Genomic DNA, 23982 nt, shown 5'->3' with positions numbered 1-23982 from the left:
ACGTAACTACATGGACATGGATTTGCTCATCAACCAAACTACAGATCACAGAGAGCAGAGGACATTTGAACTTTCTTTGTTTTGTTTTGGGTTTTTTTTTTACTTTGTTTTCATTTGGTTAACCAACGAATGTTTTATTTTAAAGTATTTTGGGAAAACAGACAAAAAGTTGGAACTCATATTTTATGAAAAGGCTTCGATGATGATGTGTCTGTAGTAATTAGAAAAAGTGAGTCCCCCACCTCTGTGTTTGAACCAATAGAAAGCTGGTGCTCAGAGGAAGAGGGCGGGCTTTACTTGGTGTCAGTGACAGAAATGAAAAAAGCTCAAATGAGTGAGAAGGACGATGAAGGAAACATCTGTGCTGTGTCTGCTCTGTAAGTAGAATCTCTGTGTTTGTTTGAATTCTTGTACTTTGACTGTCTGCTCTCCTGATAACTGATGATGGAGGAGAAGACATGAAAAACAAATCAGGCTGAATTCAACTTCAAACACCACGAGGACCAACTGCAGGTCTGAACTGACTCTTTATCTTTGCTCAGGAGTCGAGGAAACACAGCAGGCAGTGAAAAGCTCAAATCATTCACTCATATCAACACAGCTTGAAAGTCAACACATGACTTTACTGGGTTATTTAAAAGTAGTGGTTATTGTGTCTATACTCAATCTTTAGTCACTGGACATAATGATTAATTTAAATGTTGATTTTTGGATAAAAGCTGGAGTAGAGGATCATGAAAAGTCCAAAATGTGCGAATACATTGATGGTATCATGAAATTTGAACACGCGGTTATGAAAATGGATAGATTTTAAGTGTTTTTTTGTCCAAACTTTATTGAAACATGTTGCTGTCCCGTTTGTAGCAACCGAAAATAAAATAAATTCATAATTATAATAAAGGTCAATCAAATGGACCAATTTGGCAAGGCCATGATGATCCACTTGGTAAAATAAATCCGCTTGGCATCTTTCTTGGCCTTAAGACAACAATTCTGATGGCTAAAGATCCAAACAGGACACACAAAAAAAAAAGAAATATGTTGCTGGCATTAAATAGAAAATGAGCAGATATATCAGAGATGAGTTTGTGTGTTTGTCAGCTGTTTGTGTGGAGTTGTTCTTTATGTTCACCTCAAATCAACCTGAGTGTCATTTCTCTTTAGTTCTGATCTCAGTGCTGAGCTGCACAACAAACCAAGGTCAGTAACCTTCTTCTGTCACAGTTTAAACCTGAGAAATGCTCACTGATATGACCTGATTGGGTTCATGTTTCACAATGTGACTCTAACAGATCATCATTTTTTTCATTTTAACCCTCACAGCTCGTCTGACTGTGAGTCCCAGCAGCTCTCAGTTCTTTGAAGGAGACTTTGTGTCTCTGAGCTGTGAGGAGGACGACAGCGCTGCTGGATGGACTCTGAGGAGAAACACAACAAAGAAACAGAGAACTCAGTGTGGAGATGGGTGGGGAAAACCAGCTGGTTCTTCCTGTACCATCAGTATAACGAAACAGCATGACAGTGGAGTTTACTGGTGTGAGTCCAGAGAGGGTCCCATCAGTAACATGGTTAACCTGACAGTCACTGGTAAGCTGAGTGTGTGGAGTTAGTGTTGATGAAGCTGTGTGTAAATGGATGAAATGCTGTAGTTTGTCTCTGTGTTGAGGTGGATCAGTGATCCTGCAGAGTCCTGTCCTCCCTGTGATGGAGGGAGATGACGTCACTCTGCTCTGTAAAACAGAGACCACTCCCTCCAACCTCCCAGCTGCTTTCTATAAAGATGGCTCCCTCATCAGGAAGCGGCCTACAGGTCACATGACCATCCAGCATGTTTCCAGGTCTGATGAAGGCCTCTACAAGTGTGACATCAGCGGTCATGGAGAGTCTCCATCCAGCTGGATCACTGTCACAGGTGACACACTCACCTGTCTGTGTTTCTGCAGCTTTCAACATTCACAATGTGACGACAACTTAATGACTGTGTTTGCTTTATTTTAGGGGAACACACCACCACACCTCCACCTACATCCACCTCTCCTCCATCACTCTCTCCTCCTGTTCTCGCTGTGTTGTCATGTGTTGGATTAGTCTGTGTTGTGGTTCTACTGGTGTTACTGGTTCTGCTGGTGAGACGATGTGTTTATAGGAAACCTGAAGGTGAGACTCAGACTTCCTGATCTTTCACGTCTGAGTTTGTTTACTAGAATAAAGTTCACATTAATTATGATCACAGTAAGTTTCTTGAATGTGATCTTTTTTTTAGCTATTTAACTTATATTATTGTTTATTTTGGATCATTTCAATAGATCAAGAAGAAACTGAAGAAGATGAAATCATCACTCATGTCATGTACTCTTTTGTCAAAACACCAAATTATCAACAGCCTATCACACAAAACAGAGGTAGTACTTTACAGCATAACTGAGATGTTAAATTTGCTTCTAGAAGGACTTTTGTGCAGCTTTACATTGTGAAAATATATAAGGAAAATAGAATAGTTGTGTATTATGTTATAGTCATGAAGACTGTTGCTGACTTTGATGGATTATGAGGACATGTAGAATCAGAGGGATTATCAGAAGTTTAAAAATGTTTGCCTGATCAAAAGCTAAAATCACAATATTTAAGTTTAACTCTGTGCTTACTGAGTGTTGTTCACTGTGAGCTGGACTGTGTTTGTGGTCTGTGGTTAACTGAAGCTAACAGCTCTGCAGTCGTCCAGCATCCTGTTTCTGATACAAAGAAAACACTTCAGCAGCAGGTGTTTCAACACAGGGCTGTTCATTTTAAAATACGAAGGATCGTGGAGACATATTTTGAAAAAGTATTTCAATAAAACCTAATTTTGGAGTTTCTGTAGCATTCTGACATGTTGAACATTCATCTTGAAGATGATTTTAGTTAACTGTAGTTGTAGCCTGAAGCTGATGAGACTTCTCACTGCAGTGTGTTCCGATCTGGCCAATGAGAGTGTTCATGTTGTGAGAACATGTTTGCTCTGTGGTTAAAGGTGTCAGACTGCACTGAAAGAAAGCATACATTCATATCACATAAGTAGTTCTTCGTGGTCACTTTGTGTATCACAGGTATTTATAAGTCTGTAAAAAGGTGTTGTTGTGTATAACAATCATCCCAAAGTCCCTTTATAATGGAACATTACAAACAACATTTTTTTTTTCAAACCAGTACTGTTGCAGTTTTATCTTCAGTAACTTTGATGTGTTTTATTCTGCAGACGCTGATCTAGCTGCAATTTCTCCAGCTGTGAGAACTGAAGAAGTCATGAAACAAACAACCATCAGACCAAGGAGACCCAGGTACAGCTACTCTGTATCTTTAACTGTAGACAGATGCAAGCTAGCTGATGATCAGTGGAACAACTTTCCTAAAAGCTGCTACTCTGTGCTATAACATGTAACTTTCATACAATTTGAAAGCCTCGTGCTAAAAACAGATTCAAGTCCCAACAGCTCTGCTGCGGCTTCGTTCACAGACTAATGTTACCCTTGTTTATGTTTCAGCATTAATTATGCAGCCTGACATAATTTAGGGGTTGAGATATTCACTGTAGAAAAACCACCAGGAACACTTGAGATTTCCCAGAATCCTTTTCAACTAATGTCCCTCAAAAAGCAACCGCCCCCTAGTTTCCAAATTTGTGTAACAATCAACAAAAAAATAATCTTAAAATTGTGCGTTTGTGTTCAGACATTAAACCAGAGCCAGATGTCGTCTACTCTTCACTGAAGTAGCCCACCAGTCCAACCACTGACGTCCAGCTGCTGGTCTCTAACTGGTCCCCCCAGCACCTCAGACCAGAGGAGATCCATATGCTGTTATTTGTCTTTGTCTTTTTCTCATTTAGAATATTACAATTCAAAAATCACAAATATGTATTTTTAACTGGAGTTTTAAAAGTGTTTTTCCTGCAAAATCAACAATGAAAATATAAATGTGTTAATGTTTCTTATGGCCACGGTAAGTTCCCTGTTATTTATATTCAAAAATATGTCTCAGACCATCATTTGTATTTCCCCAGCAACAATTTAGTTTCTCTGCTTTAATAAAATTTTATTCTTTCTTATTTTCCACGTGTGGTTTTGTGGGTTTCACCAAGATGTCAGATGGAAAATTTGACTTCTTCCGGTTTGGTTGTGGCTAAAAAGAAAAAAAGAAGCATTAAACCACAGCAACAAAAACAATTTAGTGTTTGTTAATGATAACGCAAAGATGCTGCTAAAGATTTATCGGGGAACACAATATATGATCCTGGAAGAATAAACAACATTTTTAGGGATTTCTATGAAACTTTATACTCACCACAAATAAACCCATCTAAAAATGAAATTGATCTGTTTCTTGACAACGTAACTCTTCCAAAATTACTAGACAGTCAAGCAATGGAACTGGATTCGCCACTGACGCCAAGTGAACTCCAGGAAGCCCTGATAAGTATGCCCAATAATAAGGCTCCAGGTCCAGACGGCTTCCCTGCAGAATTCTACAAAGAATTCTGGACAATTTTGGCACCAGTATTCCACAGCATGTTGCAGGAAATCGAGGAAAAGGGCAGACTACCACCAAATATGAATTCTGCCAACATTAGTCTCCTGCTAAAACCAGGCAAAGACCCTTTATTTCCCTCAAGCTATCGTCCAATTTCTCTTTTAAATGTAGACCTTAAAATAATCTGCAAAGCTCTCTCAAAGAGATTAGAGAAAATGACCCCCCTCTTAATTCATCCTGACCAAACTGGTTTCATAAAAGGTCGGCACTCCTCAACAAACACTCGTAGATTACTTGATTTAATAGACTACTCATACAGTAAAAACATCGAAACCATAATATTATCTCTAGATGCAGAAAAAGCATTTGACAGAGTTAATTGGAAATTTTTATTCGCAACTTTACACAAATTTGGTTTCGGAAACTCTTTCATAAACTGGATAAGAATATTATACAATTCCCCAACGGCTCGTATCAGAACAAATGACCAGACATCCTCCAGCTTCTGTCTCCTGAGGGGCACCAGACAGGGATGCCCACTCTCCCCTTCACTTTTTGCAATTTTTATCGAACCTCTAGCAGCAGCATTTAGACAGGCTACAATAATTAAGGGCATAAAATGTAAGAACATAGAACATAAAATCAGTCTCTATGCGGATGATGTGTTGCTTTTTCTGCAAAACACACAAACCAACCTCTCTGAGGTAATTACTTTAATAAACTGGTTTTCAAGAGTTTCAGATTATTCAATTAATTGGCCAAAATCTACAGTTCTCCCCATTAACTGCTCCTTCCATAATTCTTCCTCTGCCCCACTGCAATCCGGAAATATTAAATATTTAGGTATTAATGTCTCTCCTAAGCTTTCAGACTTAACTAAACTAAACCACATCCCACTTCTAAAGAAAGTAGAAGGCGATCTGACTAGATGGAAATCTTTACCCATATCACTCATGGGAAGGGTCGCCACTATAAAAATGATGATCTTGCCAAAAATAAATTACTTATTTTTGATGATCCCTAACAAACCATCACAAGATTGGTTCAGATCTCTGGATTCATATATTTCCAAATTCCTTTGGAAAGATAAACCCCCGCGTATTAGCTTAAAAACGCTACAAAGAACCAAGGATAGAGGAGGATTAGATCTGCCTAATTTTCACCAATACTTCTTAGCCAACAGGCTTCAGTTCATCTCAGAATGGTTAAAACATACCTTCTTAGTTGAGCCCTGGCTAGATGTTGAACAGGCACTATGCAAGGATCTAGAGATTTCAGACCTACCATTTATTAGCTCAAACATCAAAAGACATGAATGCTTTAAAAGTATCAACATCAGCTTTTCTCTAACAGCATGGTGGGAGTTTCTAAAAATAACGGAGTCTTCATTAATCCCATGCAAACGTACACCTATCTGGAATAACCCTGACATATTACAAAACAATAATATGATTAATTTCCCAGAATGGAGTTGTAAAGGAATTAAATACTTAGAACATATATTAGAGGGAACAGAATTTATTCCATTTGACAGACTAGTTGCACAATATGGGATCAACAAGACAAGGTTTTTAGAATATCAACAAATTAAATCCATAGTAAAAAAGAAATTTAACCTCAGTCAAGTTGAATTACAAACACCACTAAGTGCGGCACATTTTCTTACTCTTAAATCCCCCAAATTATTATCTAAAATATACAGAACACTTTCTAAATTAGATGAATCAATATCCCTTCCTACTGCAAAGTGGGAAGCAGATTTATCAGTCAACCTAGACCAAAACTTCTGGTCTCAGATTTGCTTAAAAACTTTTAAATTAATTAAAAATCCCAGTCTGCAATTAATACAATACAAAATACTTCATAGAGTGCACTATACAGGTCATCGGATGTTCAAGATGGGCTTTACATCTTCCAACAACTGCTCACACTGTCAAGGCAATACACCAGACAATTACATCCACGCTCTTTGGTTCTGTCCACCAGTGCAAAAGTTTTGGCGCGAGATATGTGAAGACTTATCAAAGTGTCTGAAATGTAACATTCCAACTTCCCCCTTAGTGTGTCTACTGGGCAGCTTAGATAATGTCACTTCAGAAAAGAATATAGCCCATATGATCTTCACTGCCCTATGCATAGCCAAGAAAACAGTCCTCATGAACTGGAAAAATAAAAATAATCTTAATTCTAACCAATATAGAAATTATCTATTAGATTACATTAGTCTTGACACAGCCTCTGCCACCACATTAGATCAATTGCTCTGGGCCCCTTTTATCAGCTCCATCACCTAGTGGGGGTGGGGGGTCATAGTTTGGTCCCGCCTTCACTGTTGTGATTGGTGAGGGGTTAGGGACAGGCTTAGGGCGTCGGGGGGTTCCCGGGAGGCATCTTCCTTGGGGGGCTCAACCCGGGGTAGCGGTCACGTCCGGTTGGGGGCTCTGTTGGCTCTCAGGTGACTGTTTCCTCGCGGCTGCGTGCAGCGGGGCTAGGGGAGGGTCTGTGCTGACGGACGTGGGTTACTGACCTGGCAACCTGGCTGCCCCTGGGTGGGTCCGGGATGGGCGTGAGGTTCTGGGGGCGCTCCGTCTCTGGGCTGGGGCCCGGGCCGGGCCTCGGGGGCTTGGGTCCTGGTTGGTGTGCTGCCGGGGTTGTGGGCGGGTGGGTGCATGGGGGCCCGGCCCTGGAGCAGGGTGCCGCCGGTGCGTCGAGCCGCCTGGGGGGCTCTTCAACTGGTGGGGGGGATGGTCACATCTTGCAGGAGCTTTCTTCTCTTCAGGAACTCTCTGCAGGAGGGGGAGATACAGGAGAGGTGGAGGAAGATCTCAGCCTGGGCGTTTACCGTCTTATGTAGTCTGGAAGATGTGTGGATGGTGGGGTGGGTGCAGTTTTCTCTGTGGTGGGGTTGGGTGGACTGTCCAGGGCTCTGTGGAGCCGGGGGGCGCTACTGCACTGGGCCCCGGTCTGATGGGCCTGGGCCCCCCTTCCCTGGCGGGTCGCGGAGGGTGGGAGTGCTTACTGGGGTCAGCGGGGGAGCTGGCCCCAGGGAGGGGTTACCTGCCCCTCCCTTCCTTCCCTCCCCATCTCCAGCTGCCTCCCTCTTCCCGCTCCTCCACAACCACCCACACATGCAGGGCCTTGGAGTGGGGGTATGTCACCAGGGTGCAGAGGAGGCTACCCCCCCCCCCTGTCCCCTTCTGGCTGCCTCTGCCTCAATTTTATCCCACAACTTAGACATTCACATTATTCACACTCTCATTACACATACATATAGGATCTTGGGGGTGGGCACAATCACGGAGTCCAAATTACCATCAGGGTGTATACCTCACCCCTGACGTCGTTGCCCACCTCTCAATTTTAAATGCACTTAGTCATTGAGGGCTAGCAGGAGGGACTATGCGCTTACCTGCTGCTCCTTGGCAGGTAGCTCCATGCCCTCCTGGGTTTTAATTACACCTTAGAACACATATGCATCAACACTACAATGAGCGGGTGGAGGGAGGTTTGGAGTCTTCTCCCACTCCCATTCTCTGCGGCCTGCTGGAGCGGGAGGGCTAGTGGGAGGAGTTGGCCGTCCGACTGCGGTCTGGGGTGTGGGGCCTCCCTGCTGCTGCAGAGTCGGGGTGGTCTGCCTCTCCCCACCGCAGGGAAAAGGGTAACACCACCTGGGTCTGGGTGCAATTCCCCCCTCCAGGGGCAAGGGTACCTAGACCCGGTTTGTAGAGTACGCTTGGGGAGTGTGATTGTGTGTACAGCGTCTCTTTATGTCTGTCTCCACGTTGGTTGAGTGTGGAGTGAGTGCATATGAGAGCATGAGGGTGGGAATGGATGTTTGTGTCTGTGGGTGCCTGTATGTCTGTGTCTATATGTCAGGTTGGGTATCAGACGCCACCTCTCTGGGGACACCTCAGGCCCTCCAAGGTTTGGAGGCCTATCTCCACCCACCACCACTTCCCCTGCCGGTGGCGGACTCCCTCAGGTGTCGGTGTGTTGGTGGTTCTTTGTGTCTGGGGGTGGGCGTCCGGGTACACACCGGCTCACTCCTTGGCGGCCGCTTGTCGGGGCCTGGGGCCTGGGGCTCGCTCGGGCCCCTTTGGAGGTGGGGTGCCCCCGGCCTCTCGGCCTGGGGCTCGGTCACTCAGGCACAGCTGGGGGCCGGCGGAGCTCACGGGCGCGTCACTGCAACTCCCCCTGACTTCTGCTCCGCGGCTGCTGGGCGAGCCCTCATCTGGGACTCTCCTCAGCTCTTACTGGAACAGTGGCGCGGCTGCCCCTCTGTTGGTCTTCCATGGTCTCTTGTGTTCTGGGGGCCTCTGGATGTCTGGAGTTTTGATCTCCTCCATACCCGCTTCACACCCTGGAGGACGGGGCTGTGGCCCCCCCCACACTCCCTAGCAGATCATTACATGGAGAAACCTTTGGAATGCAAGCATGCTGATCCACACAGGTATGCACACATGGGTATTCACAGACGCGGACTAAAGCTTTCTTGGCTGCTGCCTCAAAGCACACTGTGCGCTGTCTATCTTGCGTGCTGCACAATATCGTTTATTATTTAGTAAATATTGATATCTATGACTAGCTAGTTTATTGTGATGGTGCTTTGTTTTCTCTATTATTATGTTGCTCTTTGTTGTTTGCTGTCTCCTCTGTTTGTTTTTTTTGTTTGTTTTTTTTTTCTCCATACAGGTGACCCAGGAGTTCTTTTTTTTTTTTCTCTCTCTTCCCCCCCCCTCTCACCGTCTCTTCTCCCCTTTGGTTTTCTTTCTTTCTCTCCCCCTCTTTCTCTCATTCATTCCCCCTGTCCTATTTATAAAAAAAAAAATAAAAAAAAATGACAAAGGATGAACTGAAGCTCTGCCATCACGTAATGTCGCATACTGCTGTTTCTGATGTCATTTAAAAAAAAAAAAAAAAAAAAAAAAAAAAAAAGATAACGCAAAGAGCTTTGTTTTAAATCACACTGAAACCAGCCAGCAGCTGCTTTCATGGCAGAACATTTTATTTTCGTTAATTAACTTATCAATGTTAAAATACAAATAACAGCCTAAACATTCTTCTTAAGTGAGTCTTTACCTTTATCTTTATTATTGATTACAAACTTCACATTTGAAACTTTTGTCTGCTAAACAAAAAATAATCTAATTGTGTTAACTTGGACTAGAAAGTCACTGAGTGTCCATTTATCATTCCTCCATCTGGGAACATTCACAGTGTAACACTCAGAGCTTTAACATGAAGCCAGAGAGCTGAAGAGTTTAGAGATGAACTACAAACTGATGAACATGTGACTCAGACCGGACACGGCAGGCTTATCTCCTGAACCAGCTCAGAGACCCTTGTGTTACACCTCAGTGAAGCTTTATAAAACAATAAGTACCACTTAAAATCTGCTGCAACTTACTGGAGTAATGACTGTTACAGGAGAGCTCAAGCTCAATAGTATTGACACTGCCCCTAATATTGGTATTGAATTGAAACTACTTGGAAAGGATTGATGTTTGGATTCTATTCCTAAGTTCAGTATAGATCCCACTGAGATCTGTTGAATTACATTCTTGGGAGATGAAAAACTAGACATCAAAGATTAACCTACTCGCCCAACATAGCTGCCTTATTAAACATTCATGCAGCAATTCATTATTTGATCATGAATGGAAAATATACAAGAAAAAGAGGAATTATTAAGAAATATTTCTAAATGCCCCTCATTGAATCACAACTCTATCATAGTGGAGGGATCAATATGTCCCACGGGCTATGTTGTCAGGGGGCGTTTTCCCTCTTGTTAGGTTCTCTTACGTAAAATTGACTGCCCCTTGGAGAGGGACCAGACAAAGAGTGATTGAAGACCCCTATGAGTGAAAGATCTAGGGAACTTTTAACCCTGTCCAGGATAGGGTTACCTTGCCCTGTGGAGGGTACCAGTGGGTGAGTGCCTCATGGCTGGGCATTCATCCATGGCAAAGGGTGGAAACGCTGGCGGACTGATCCCTGAGTACTGAGACTAGCGAATGTTATGTCATGGAATGTAATACATTTATACTTTAATTTCTGAGAAAAATGGTATCCTGCCAAAACCCTGTTTTCCACCAGCTTTTGGCCAGCATTCCTTATTAAAGTGATAGTAACTGATAGTAGTAGTTAGAACAATGATGCAGCAAAGAAGCAGACCCTCCTGCAGTCTTAAGTAGTGAGGAGAAAATCAGTCGCGATGAGAAGCCATCGGGTGATTAACCTGAATGAGCAAAAGGTGAACATTGTGGCAAGACTTGTAAAGGCAGCAAAACATAACACATCCTGCAGATCCGGGGGACCATGACAATTCGTCTACTTCTAAATTCCTTTGGAGAGATAAATCCCCACTTATCAGCTTAGAAATGCTACAAAGGACCCAGGATAAAGGAGGACTAGATTTGCTTAAGCTTCAACACCACATTTTAGCCAGCTGGATGCAATTCATCTCAGGATAGTTAAAACATACCATTGTAGATGAGCCCTGGCTAGATGTACAGGGTGGGCCATTTATATGGATACATGGGAATGGTTGTGATATTAAAGTCCTGTTTGTGGCACATTAGTATATGTGAGGGGGCAAACTCCTCAAGATGGGTGGTGACCATGGTGGCCATTTAGAAGTCGGCCATCTTGGATACAACTTTTGTTTTTTTCAATAGGAAGAGGGCCATGTGACACATCAAACTTATTGGTAATGTCACAAGAAAAACAACGGTGTGCTTGGTTTCAACATAACTTTATTCTTTCATGAGTTATTTAGAAGTTTCTGACCACTTATAAAATGTGTTCAGGGTTGCATTGACAATCCAACACAATGGGCAGCACCATTGTGTTGGATTGTCAATGCAACCCTCTTCTCCCACTCTTCACACACTGATAGCAACACCGCAGGAGAAATGCCAGCACAGGTATCCAGTATCCGTAGTTTCAGGTGCTGCACATCTCGTATCTTCACACCATAGACAATTGCCTTCAGATGACCCCAAAGATAAAAGTCTAAGGGGGTCAGATTGGGAGACCTTGGGGGCCATTCAACTGGCCCACGACGACCAATCCACTTTCCAGGAAACTGTTCATCTAGGAATGCTCGGACCTGGCACCCATAATGTGGTGGTGCACCATCTTGCTGGAAAAACTCAGGGAACGTGCCAGCTTCAGTGCATAAAGAGGGAAACACATCATCATGTAGCAATTTCAAATATCCAGTGGCCTTGAGGTTACGATTGATGAAGAATGGACCCACTATTGTACCCCATATACCACACCAAACCATCACTTTTGTTGTTCCAACAGCCTTGGAGGGATCATCCAATGTGGGTTAGCGTCAGACCAAAAGCGGTGGTTTTGTTTGTTAACTTCACCATTCACATAAAAGTTTGCCTCATCACTGAACAAAATCTTCTGTGTGAACTGAGGGTCCTGTTCCAATTTTTGTTTTGCCCATTCTGCAAATTCTGGGCACCGATCTGGGTCATCCTCGTTGAGATGCTGCAGTAGCTGGAGTTTGTAAGGATGCCATTTGTGAGTAGCTAATATCCGCCGAGGGGATGTTCGACTAATGCAACTCTCCAGTGACATGCGGCGAGTGCTACGATGTGGGCTGTTGCTGAATGAAGCTAGGACAGCCACTGATGTTTCTTCATTAGTGACAGTTTTCTTGCGTCCACATTTGGGCAAATCCAACACTGAACCAGTTTCATGAAACTTAGCAAGCAGTTTGCTAACTGTAGCTTGGGAGATGGGTGGTCTCGTAGGGTGTCAACAGAACAATAAAATGATCAACTTCCCGTATTGGAGCTAAAAGGGGGGTCCTATTCCTCTGCGGGGCAACCTGCATATGGCCAATAAAGCATTATTCAACTTCAACTTCAAAAACTTCAAAATACATATTCAAAGGAACAGACTTTATTCTGTTTGACAATTAGTTATACAATATGGGATAAACAAGAATAGAGTTTTAGAATATCAACAAATTAAATCTTTATTTAAAAAGTAGTTTAAGCCTAATCAAGTTAAATTGTGTGTTGTACAATTTCTAATCTCAAAATCCCCAAATTACCATCTAAAATATACAGGACACCTTCCAAAATAGATGAATCAATATCCCTTCCTACTGCAAAATGGGAGCTGCATCTATTGCTCAACTTGGGAAAAAGAATACTGGTCTCAGATATGTTTAAAAATCTATCCCAGTCTACAATTAATATAACACCAAATACTACATAGAGCGCAGTATGCAGGTCATCAGATGTTCAGGATGGATTTTACGTGCTCTGACAACTGCTCACATTCAAGGGAATAAACCTGACAATTACATACAAACTTTTTGCTTCTGTCCACCAGTTCAGAGGTTTTGGGTCTGTAGCTGCGCTGCTCCTGGGTGGGTCCATGGCTGGCTTGGGATCTTAGGGTTCTGGGAGTTCTCCGCCTCTGGGCTGGGGTTCTGGCTGGTCCTGGGCGGCTTGGGTCCTGGTTGGTATGTCGCCGGGCTGCTGGACGGGTCCATGCATGGGGGCCTGGCCCTGGTGCAGTAGAAATCTGGTGCAATAAAAAAAACTTCAATGTCAATTGAAAGTGATCCATTTATTAAGGCCGTTAAGACCTTACAAAACAAAATGCAGAGGTGAAGCTGAACAATAACCTAAACTGGGGAAACTAAAGATAAACATCAAAAAATGAAACCTGACATGGGTACAAAGGAAGATGGAAAAGTGACACAAAGGACAACCTGACACTGAACAAAGGAGGACAGAGAACTTAAGTACACACAGAGATAATTGGGGGATGGGGAACAGCTGGGACAAATCAGACTTAACAAGACAAGGGGAAGCAAAACTAGACACACTGCACATAGGACAAGGACAATAAAACAGAAAACAGCATGGAATGCAGACATGACAACACAAACTTGACAACATGGAGAAGAAGACCTAAGTGAACATAACTAAACTAAACTTAAGGCAACAAAATGATAATCCTATTACTCAGTATATTTAAAGTGATAACTTGAAAACTCAAAACATAAACTGAAAACGCTGGGTCAGAGACCCAGGATGGTGACAGCATCTATAAGGCACTATGGCTCGAAGGTCATTGGTGCCTGTTGTGGCAGTAATTCCAGGACCAGAGGCTGGACAAGTGGGGCAGCTGTCAGGCTGAAGAAGGAATCGTATCAGTGTGGAACTCTTGAGGCAGTTAACAGGTGATGGCTAGCCCAGCAGAGTGCAACTTTGGCAGTGGCTGAAAAGAAAACTGGGTGTGAGAGACATTTGGTGAAATTATGGACTTTCATATGATCTCAAAGAAATTCTGGCAAACTTTTAGACAACTAAGGTAGGTGAAGTAATGCTCTGTTCACACTGTATACAGTGGTAGTGTGATGCTGCTGACCTAAACTGAGGGTACAGTCAGGTGGTGGAAGGAACACTTTGGGAATCTTCTGAATCCTACTGTCATGCCTTCTGTAATGGAAGCAGTGTCCAGTGATTGTGCTTATCAGTGGGTTAAGGTCACTGTTCTAGTTATGCAACTGCTTGGTGGAAGAGCTTGTGAGGAGGACAAGGTGTGCTCTGAATTCCTTAAAACTCTGGATCTTCTGTTGCAGTCTTGATTGATCTTTCTGCAACATTCTGTGGAGGTCTTGGATGATGCCTGTGGATTGGCAGATGGGCACCAGAGGGTGCCGTCCAACACATAGACTAAGTTAGAGAGGTGGAAAACTATGTCGGGGTACTGCAGAGGAGTGTCTGTCTGTTAGTTGAATCTCAGAGTGGAGATGAACAATGCAGTCTTCATCCTGGTTGTGGAACACTGGAGCTCTTCATCCTTAAAAAAAATATCCAAGGGTGTATGTGAATTTGCTCATATTGCTCTCTTCCGGTCCATGTTGACTCTGTAAGGGCTGCCTTTTTTCACAAATTCTGTTCATAATTTTAATGGTACGGAAATCAAGGCATAGCCAGGAAGTGGAGCATCTCCACTTTAGTTGCCTTAGGATATCAGCTTTGCTTTTGTCAACTCTAATTAATGTGGTGTTAAGCAGCAAGAATGAAAATTAGCACCTAGAATCTAAGGGCGTAATTCTCAGCAGTAAAAGCATGAAGTGGGCAATCCAGGACAAGTTCCTGCCCTGAGTGAAGTTTGAGTGTGAAGGGGGAGCTAAGCATGACATTGACATATGTATTGATGTGGAGGCTGTACCGGTCCATTGTGGTGAAGAGAGAGCTCAATGTAAACTTGAAGCTGTCAGTTTTCCAGTCCATCTATGTTATTACCAAAAGGCTGATGTTGCCAATTCAAGTGACTTAGTTTCCCACTAAGGGAAAAGACTAAGAGTTGAGATGACCTGTTGTTTCAATCTCTATGTTAACACACTTGAATAAAATTTTGTTTGCTTACTTAAAATGTCCATCCATCCATCCGCTTATCCTTTTCAGGGTCGCGGGGGGCACTGGAGCCTATCCCAGCTGTCATGGGGCGAGAGGCGGGGTACACCCTGGACAGGTCGCCAGTCTGTCGCAGGGCCAACACACAGAGACAGACAACCATTCACACCTAGTGGCAATTTGGATTATCCAATTAACCTATCCCCACAAGCTGCATGTCTTTGGACGGAGGGAGGAAGCCGGAGTACCCGGAGGGAACCTACGCAAACACGGGGAGAACATGCAAACTCCACACAGAAAGACCCCGGCCTGATGGTGGAATTGAACTCAGGACCTTCTTGCTGTGCGGCAACAGTGCTAACCACCGTGCCACCGTGCTGCCCTTACTTAAAATGTTTTATATATGTTCATGTTTAAGTTTATTTTTTTACATGGCAGTTTAAAAGTTTAAGTTTTACTTGCAGTATTTTTTTAATTTGTATTTTTTTCATTCTTAAGGCACTACGATGTCCTTGTACTTATTTTTTATTTTTTATTATTTTTAACACTCACATCTTTAAACAAAGTAATAAATAAAATTGAGTGTCCCACCACTTTCTTTGAACCAATAGAAAGCTGGTGCTCAGAGGAAGAGGGCGGGCTTTACTTGGTGTCAGTGACAGAAATGAAAAAAAGCTCAAATGAGTGAGAAGGACGATGAAGGAAACATCTGTGCTGTGTCTGCTCTGTAAGTAGAATCTCTGTGTTTGTTTGAATTCTTGTACTTTGACTGTCTGCTCTCCTGATAACTGATGATGGAGGAGAAGACATGAAAAACAAATCAGGCTGAATTCAAGTTCAAAACACCACGAGGACCAACTGCAGGTCTGAACTGACTCTTTATCTTTGCTCAGGAGTCGAGGAAACACAGCAGGCAGTGAAAAGCTCAAATCATTCACTCATTATATCAACACAGCTGCACAGTGGACACATGACTTTACTGTGTTATTTAAATGTAGCGGTTGTGTGTATAGTCAAAGTTTAGTCACTGTGCATGATAATTAGTGAGTGTTGATTTTACATAAAAACTGGGGTAGAGGAGAATCAAAAAGACAAAACTGTCTCAATACTTTCATGTCAGTAACGAAGTTTCTCCAAAAATTTTTAGATGTTGTGAGATTTGGTAATAAACGGAGTATACATTATATCTAATAGTACAAGTGTCACAGAGCTGCAGTGTCTCTGTATGTTTTCCCCCACAGTCCAAAGACATGTTTGGTTAACTGGTGATTCTGAACTGGCTGTAGGTGTGAATGTTAGTCCTTCTGTGTTACACTGTAATTACCTGTAGTCATGTTAAAGAAGCTGAGATAGATTCCCTAATTTTAAAAATTGGTAAAGAAAATTGAAGGATTGATTCTACCAGATGTATTTTAGCTTCAGGCACTTTTTATTTATTCTTTTGTCAGGGAGAGAGGAATGTGTGTGTTTGTCAGCTGTTTGTGTGGAGTTGTTCTTTATGTTCACCTCAAATCAACCTGAGTGTCATTTCTCTTTAGTTCTGATCTCACTGCTGAGCTGCACAACAAACCAAGGTCAGTAACCTTCTTCTGTCACAGTTTAAACCTGAGAAATGCTCACTGATATGATGCGATTCATATAGTCACGATGGTGCTCACATATAAAAATTATTAAATGAAGGATTAATTACAGAATTATAACAGTTTTAACAAAAGTATAACAAATCAAATATTTTTCATTGTAACCCTCACAGCTCGTCTGACTGTGAGTCCCAGCAGCTCTCAGATCTTTAAAGGAGACTTTGTGTCTCTGAGCTGTGAGGAGGACGACAGCTCTGCTGGATGGACTCTGAGGAGAAACACAAGCAAACAACAGAGGACTCAGTGTGGAGGAGATGGGTGGGGAAAACCAGCTGGTTCTTCCTGTAAGATTGGTGTAACAGCACCTCATGACAGTGGAGTTTACTGGTGTGAGTCCAGAGAGGGTCCCATCAGTAACATGGTTAACCTGACAGTCACTGGTAAGCTGAGTGTGTGGAGTTAGTGTTGATGAAGCTGTGTGTAAATGGATGAAATGCTGTAGTTTGTCTCTGTGTTGAGGTGGATCAGTGATCCTGCAGAGTCCTGTCCTCCCTGTGATGGAGGGAGATGACGTCACTCTGCTCTGTAAAACAAAGACCACTCCCTCCAACCTCCCAGCTGCTTTCTATAAAGATGGCTCCCTCATCAGGAAGCAGCCTACAGGTCACATGACCATCCAGCATGTTTCCAGGTCTGATGAAGGCCTCTACAAGTGTGACATCAGCGGTCATGGAGAGTCTCCATCCAGCTGGATCACTGTCACAGGTGACACACTCACCTGTCTGTGTTTCTGCAGCTTTCAACATTCACAATGTGACGACAACTTAATGACTGTGTTTGCTTTATTTTAGGGGAAGACACCACCACACCTCCACCTACATCCACACCTCCACCTACATCCACCTCTCCTCCTGGTTCCACCTCCATCACTGTTCCTCCATCACTCTCTCCTCCTCTTCTCTCTGTGCTTTCATTTGTTGGATCAGTGTGTGTTGTGGTTCTACTGGTGTTACTGGTTCTGCTGGTGAGACGATGTGTTCATAGGAAACCTGAAGGTGAGACTCAGACTTTTCAATATATGTGGTTATGTAAATCCATGTGTTATACTATTTATGTTTATTAATTTTATTATGATTTGATGATTTTTAAAATTTTAATTTCACATTAAAAATGTAAAACTGTTTATTTTTTGTTTTTATTTGGACTCTTCACTGTAAATTGTTGTGATTGTAAATACTTTCTTAATTTTAATAATTTCACTAGATGAAGCTGTGGAAAATGGCCTCACAGATGACATCTTGTACAGTGATGTCAAAATATCAACTCATCAACATCCAAAAAAACAAAACAACGGTAATTTGAGGTCCTTTGTCGGTTATTTATTTGTGTTTATTCAGCTCCAATTTTATGAAATACTTTTAAGTTCTGATTATATTCATAGAGATTTTATGTCTCATGAAAAGATTTCTATGAGGATATTATGAAGCAGGTGAAGTAAGTACAACTGTGCATTGTAATAGAAAAATAAACGTTCTATTAAATTGATGCTAAAGTTTAACTCTGTAGTAATTTCGCCAGAGTTCATCTTTGTATGTCACGGCTTTAATGTCACTTTTTTTTTTCATTTGATTTGTTTCCTCTCTCCAAATTTAATAATTCAGTCATTTTAAGTCTGTAAAATTTCACTCTGTGCTCATTGAGCATTGCTCTTTATATGCTGCCCTCTGTGTTTGTTGTCTGTGGTTAACACAAGCTAACACCTCTGCAGTCGTACAGTTTCCTGTTTATGATTGTTTTTAAAGTCAGCTGCAGGTGTTTCTCTATCAGACGTTAGAAATAAATAATTCATATTCACATTAAGTAAACTTACTATCGTTTTATTCATAATTTCCTTTTATAATTAGCTTAACTCAGTTTAACATATGTAGCTTTACTCAAAGTTTAAACTTTACTGCTATATCTTTATATGATGCCAACATTTTGTGTGTTTTATTGTGCAGACAGTGATGCAGCAGTAATCTACTCTGCAGTGAGAACAGAAGACATCGGTTATGGTCGAATCATCATCAAAGACACGAAAACCAGATCACAGATGAGAGGTACAGCTGCTCTTATTGGTCTCCTGTCTGTCTGACAATAAAAAATTTAAAGCTGTAGGTAAATTACAAATAATACCACCACCTTTTAATCAGGATTTGATGGTCAGTTGTGTAAAATGCAGAGCTGAGGTTATATCACAGATGAGAGGTACAGCTGCTCTTCTCCTGTCTGTGGTGATATGTCTGTCTGACATTAGACAATAGAAATTTAAAAATTGAAAGAAATTTAAAGCTGTAGCTAAATTACAAATTGATGGTCAGTCGTGTAAAATGCAGAGCTGAGGTTATATACATTAGACTCAATCTATAACATACAGGCAGATTTCTTTCTTTGGAACATAAAATAAAGATATTCAATAAATTCTCATCACTGACTTTTCCTGAACAACTAAGTGAGCATAAACAACTCGCATATTCCAAACTGTGAAACCTGCCCAAATCTAGTCACTGGTTAATTGTTTGTGTATTGTTCTTTTTTTTTTCACCTTTACCCTTTCTGATTGTTTCTATTGTCAATTTCTTTAGTATAATTCCTGTCCTCAGATATTTGTTAAATACTATCATAGTAGGTTAAGGACTTGCCTTCATGCACCCATGGGTCAGGACTCTGACCTAGCTTCAATTGTTTTGACTCCACCTTTCTCACAAACGACTCAGAGTGAGCTGCTGAAAACACAGACAAAGACATCCACCACATACTCTTTTCTTGATGTTTCTTTAGTCTGAGACAGTGAGACTACATCTGACACTTTCCACTTTAACGTGAAGGTTTCTACTTCCTCTTGGAGAGAGGACAAATAGGACGCATCTGCAGTTTCCCTTGTGCCACACTTGGCCTTTACTAATAACATCGACTCAGCCACAGTTCTGTTTTATAGAGATGTAAGGTGTGTTATAACTTTTCACAGTGCTACACCTGAACAGATTAGGCTCACATGTGTCTGCTTTATCTCTACAGCGTGTCCTTAACAATGTCTTCCTCCCCTCACTCCAACCAGTCACAGGTGATGGCTGCTCTCCCTGTGCCTGGTTCTGCTGAAGTTTTCTTCTTGTCAAAAGGGAGTTTGTCCTTTTTAACTACCTAAAGGGTTCTGCATGTAAAACCACAGCAGCTCCTTCCTGTAGTCTGAAGCTGATGACACTTCTCTGTTCTGGTTTGGCCAAGCACAGAGTTCATATCGTGAGAACTTGCCCTGTGGTGAAGCATCAGTTTGCACTGAAAAAGGTGTCAGATCTGTGGTTGTGCACCCCAGTTTTGATCGAACTAGGTTGAGTGGTGGGTTAGATGAACAGCAGAAAACTAAAAAAGATCTGTTGTCGTGCACCTTCAACTTCAACTAGTTACAGCAGTTGTTGTTTCTCAGTAGCAGTGTTAGGAAAGAAGACTGAAAAGCAAAAGCTACTTACAAAGGTTACATACATATGTTAATCTTTGCATCTTTGTATTTTTATCTGTGGTCTAACTGCTCTATACTGTCTCCAAAACCTGGTCCCCCAGTTTTGACCAAACTAGCTTTAGTGTTGGATTGAATGTAAAGCAGATACCACAAATGTTCTGTTGTTGCAGTGATCTTATAACAATTTTAATATTAACCACACTGGCTGAACCTTTATTGAAATTTAACTCAGATTATAAATGTACAAAAATCAACCTGTTAAATAATATACCCAAACAAATAACTTGTCTTTATAAAACAATCAATACCTTTTAAAATAATATTACATAAAGATTTTAACTTGTTGATTAACTCACATAATCATGTCTTAATCGCCTGAGAAATGTAACTACACCTGAAGTCGATGCACCCCACAACGACTTGAACTGGTGTGTTTGTGTCCACGCTTTCTAGCTGCTTTTGCAACCCAGTATCATGACTAAATGTGAAAATGTAGACATGCCAGTCCACTGTATCCATTTCACGCTTTGCCTCTTCGAAACATGAAATGGACATGCATGCAGAAGTTACCAGCAGTGGAAGATGGTTTATTTAAAGCGATGAAGTCAGGTAGGGACCTTGATAACTGGAAACAATTAAGTTAGGAGGATAATATGTATATACACATGTAAATGTGTTATGTCTGTTTTCATGATTATTTTTGTACTGGCTTGAAATGAAATGCCTACCTCTGCTGTTACAGCAACTTACTGGAACTTCTGCATGGGTGTACATTTCACATTTTGAAGAGGCAAAGTATGAAATGTACATGGTAGACCAGCCTACCTATTACATGGTTTGCCATGATATTGGATCACCCCAGGTTCTTGTCTCTTTAACAGCAATCAATAACAAAAACACACACGCTCTCAAATAGGTGTGTTCAGAGTGAGGCAGCTTGGCCAATTGCGTGATCTTTAAAACTATTAATCTCATATCTCTCTTACACTCTAAAAATTATTGTTTAAGCTCAACAAAAAAATTAAGGCAACAATTTCCATTACTCTTTTTGAGTTACAATAACTTATGTTGAAATCAGATTGAACCAACAAACTATATTGAGTTAGGGGAATTAACTTTTCCTTCATAATCAAAGGTGATTTTAATTACCATTTACGTAATATTTGGTAGCTTAAAAACATATTTTTAAGTTGTTTACTCATAAAAATTATCTTCCTCCAATTACTTTTCCCACATTATTTAAAATGATTTTTAAGTGTTATGTAATTAATTACAGCAATTACAAAAACAATTTTTTAAAGTTCATTATTTAAAATATTAAGTTGCTGATTTTCATCATTATTATCATCATTTTAGCTTTCTCTTATTTTTTTTTTTATTGTAATAGCTTTTAAGAAAGGAATTCATTCAACATTTTTTTCAATCAAAAAACTTTCTTTTAACTGTAGGCATTTCAACACTTTGTATTTACAAAGTGAAAATAAACCAGAAATTTAGATTTATACCATCACAGCCAAGTTATAGAATATGCCTTTATGTATTTAACACCACAGAAACAAATGTGTTCAATTGGTAAAAAATCTACTTAGAAAACATTTTGTTACAGTAATACTTCCATGCAAGTGTTCAGTAAATGTTAACTTTCAATGCCTAACAAACTTTACAAGATCTTGCATCTTTCTATTACACAATGCAGCAAACACCTTTAAGATCAATGTTACACATACAGGATTCAAAACAGTTACCACTTTTTGAAACAGAGTCAACATCTTTAACATAATGATGGTTCCATCAAAGTCAAGGAACAGCTTCTGAACAATTTCAAAAGTATATTTCAGATCCTTGCATTCGCTCAGATTGAGAGCATATATTATGCCCATCAGCAAAACACAGCACCTTGGGAAATTCTGGCCCTCCATGATTTTTGTTTCCTCCACCACAATGGTTGCAGTCTTATGGTTAGATCTAGGGGTGTACCGGTCACTGATGATGGCAGTTTTCATCACCTGCCTTTCAAGGTTGGCCTTAAGTTCTTCAGTGTTAACTTAAGGCCAACCTTAAGTTAAGGAATTAATAGGTTAATTCACTAACCTATTTAAAAAAAAAAATAGGTTAGTGAATTATAGATTAGACTTTTATACTTACTGAATCTTAATGAATTCAGATGATCAATGGAACACACACACACACACACACAATGCTGAATTACTTACACCAAACTCCATGAAAAGGTCCTCTTCCTTCTCTCCAAGGAAAGTGATAAGGCAGCAGATGGCTACTTCTCTGCGTGTTTCAATTGTATTGTGCTATTTAAGAAAAAATAAAGTATGAGTATAAAATACATGGGTGACTGCCAACAAAGTGCATTTCAAAGCTACCCAAAGTCTAAATAGTTGTCCTACCTCAAGCAGCATGTCCTTGATCTGCCTGATTCTCACTCCCTCACTCACTTAGCTCCTCCCCTTGATAAAATGACATCCATCAGTTTTGGGGTGCAATGGTCAAGTGTAGCCATTCAAGGCTTACAGTGGTTATTCTCTTGAACTCCTCCTTTATCTGTAGACCACACAAACAGAAGAATTAAATCTTGCAGACTATTAGCTATACTGCATTAATGAATGCTCTAATACATTATTTAAAGAGGATAGATGTGATCTAAGGCTACCCCAAGTTTTGAGGGAACAAAAACAATCTTGGTGAAGACAAGGGAGACTTCCCCACCATAACCGTGGTGTAATCTCTAATGTTTTAGCAACCCTGTTTTTGCAGAGGTTTCGAATTTACACATTGTTCACTCCCAGCCCATTTTGTAAAAAATGTGTCCCAACTTAACAAAGCACTAATGACCCTAGATTATCACACTATACTAACTGCTTACATAAAGTCTTAATGTTAAGTAGATTCACATAGCCTATGCCAGAATAATGCTATTGGAATGAATTTAACAATATTTCACACAGTCTGATTTAAAAAAACAAAAACGAAAAAACAAAACAAAGATAGCTACAGCTCTTAAGCTCAAGAACAATACTTACTTTAAGCTGTATCACAATACTAACCAAAATCAATGTAATATTACGTATAGGTCATGCAAGTTTTATAAAGATATAAAATAGGTGAGCCAGACAGAAAAAAGAAGCCTCTAGGTTATCCCTCTGACAAAACTGTTCACAGCTTAAAGGCTTCTAATTTTGGTAAAAAGGAAAAACAAAATCAGCCTATGATCGGAATTAGATTGCACTGTGTAGCAAAGCTTTAACCATGCTTTTCCTAGCCACAGTTGCACTCTCTAGCTGAAGACTTTTGTCAAATGAAACTTTATAAATCTTATCCTCTCCTGTGCTAAAGTTTAGAATGGCTAGCATTAGCTACATGTGGTAGTTAAGTCGGTAGGGGAAGGAATTTGAAATCAGAAGTTACAGTGGAAAAAAATAAGTTATCTATTAAATTTCTTTAAGTAATTACAACTTGAATTTTATTTTGAACCCACTAACATTGGAATTTCAAATTACATATAAAATTAATTTAATGTAATTACCAACATTATTAATTCAACACAACCCCCCAAAAAATAAAGTTTGCAACTTAGAAGGTCTATCTTAATCAATAAATTAGAATTTTTATGTTGCAGCCATGGATTTAATCAAGTGGTGGTAAAAGGAATAAAATAGGAAAATAGTGGAAAATGGTGGCATTTATTTACCACAAATAAACAACACACCACAAAAGAAAACAACAATAATATGTGGGTGGTTGACTCAAGAAAATAAAACCCCTATTAAGCCAGCAATGCTAAATAGCTTAACAAAATAGTTTACCTAAGCTAGGAGATGATGCATCCCCAGACACACAACAAAAACCCTTCCCATTCAGCCAGGTGGTAATAAATCAGTGAAGCAGGAGGGATTACTTAAACAATAACCGCATGTACATTTGTCAGCTCACGTGAACACAAAGAAAATAATTAAACTAACCTGTTGCAGGCTTCAGCAGA

The 23982-nt window shown here is 40.7% G+C and overlaps 2 protein-coding genes across 2 annotated transcripts in view; both read left to right on the top strand.

The window, feature by feature from the left end:
• The first annotated feature begins 346 nt into the window (after positions 1-346).
• LOC147334117 (Fc receptor-like protein 5) lies at positions 347-2177 on the top strand. The gene is made up of 5 exons (XM_086286708.1): positions 347-377; positions 1165-1200; positions 1324-1587; positions 1667-1912; positions 1999-2177. The coding sequence occupies exons 1-5, from the start codon at positions 347-349 to the stop codon at positions 2175-2177; spliced, it is 756 nt and encodes a 251-aa protein (XP_086142834.1).
• A 13431-nt stretch (positions 2178-15608) lies between these two features.
• LOC147334115 (low affinity immunoglobulin gamma Fc region receptor III-like) overlaps positions 15609-23982 on the top strand; it is a 42302-nt gene continuing 33928 nt past the window's right edge. Inside the window, exons 1-4 of the mRNA XM_086285874.1 lie at positions 15609-15639; positions 16451-16486; positions 16666-16932; positions 17012-17257. Coding sequence (XP_086142000.1) covers positions 15609-15639; positions 16451-16486; positions 16666-16932; positions 17012-17257 — 580 coding nt within the window. The remainder of the gene's footprint in view (positions 15640-16450; positions 16487-16665; positions 16933-17011; positions 17258-23982) is intronic.

The sequence above is a fragment of the Aulonocara sp. 'chitande type north' Nkhata Bay genome, linkage group LG3 (genome assembly GCF_057382095.1).
Source record: "Aulonocara sp. 'chitande type north' Nkhata Bay isolate Kocher_YH1m ecotype deep benthic linkage group LG3, A_spYH_male_GT1.1, whole genome shotgun sequence".
Classification (NCBI taxonomy): Eukaryota; Metazoa; Chordata; class Actinopteri; order Cichliformes; family Cichlidae; genus Aulonocara; species Aulonocara sp. 'chitande type north' Nkhata Bay.
The sequence above is the reverse complement of the archived record's forward strand: the minus strand, read 5'-3'. Positions and strand labels throughout refer to the sequence as shown.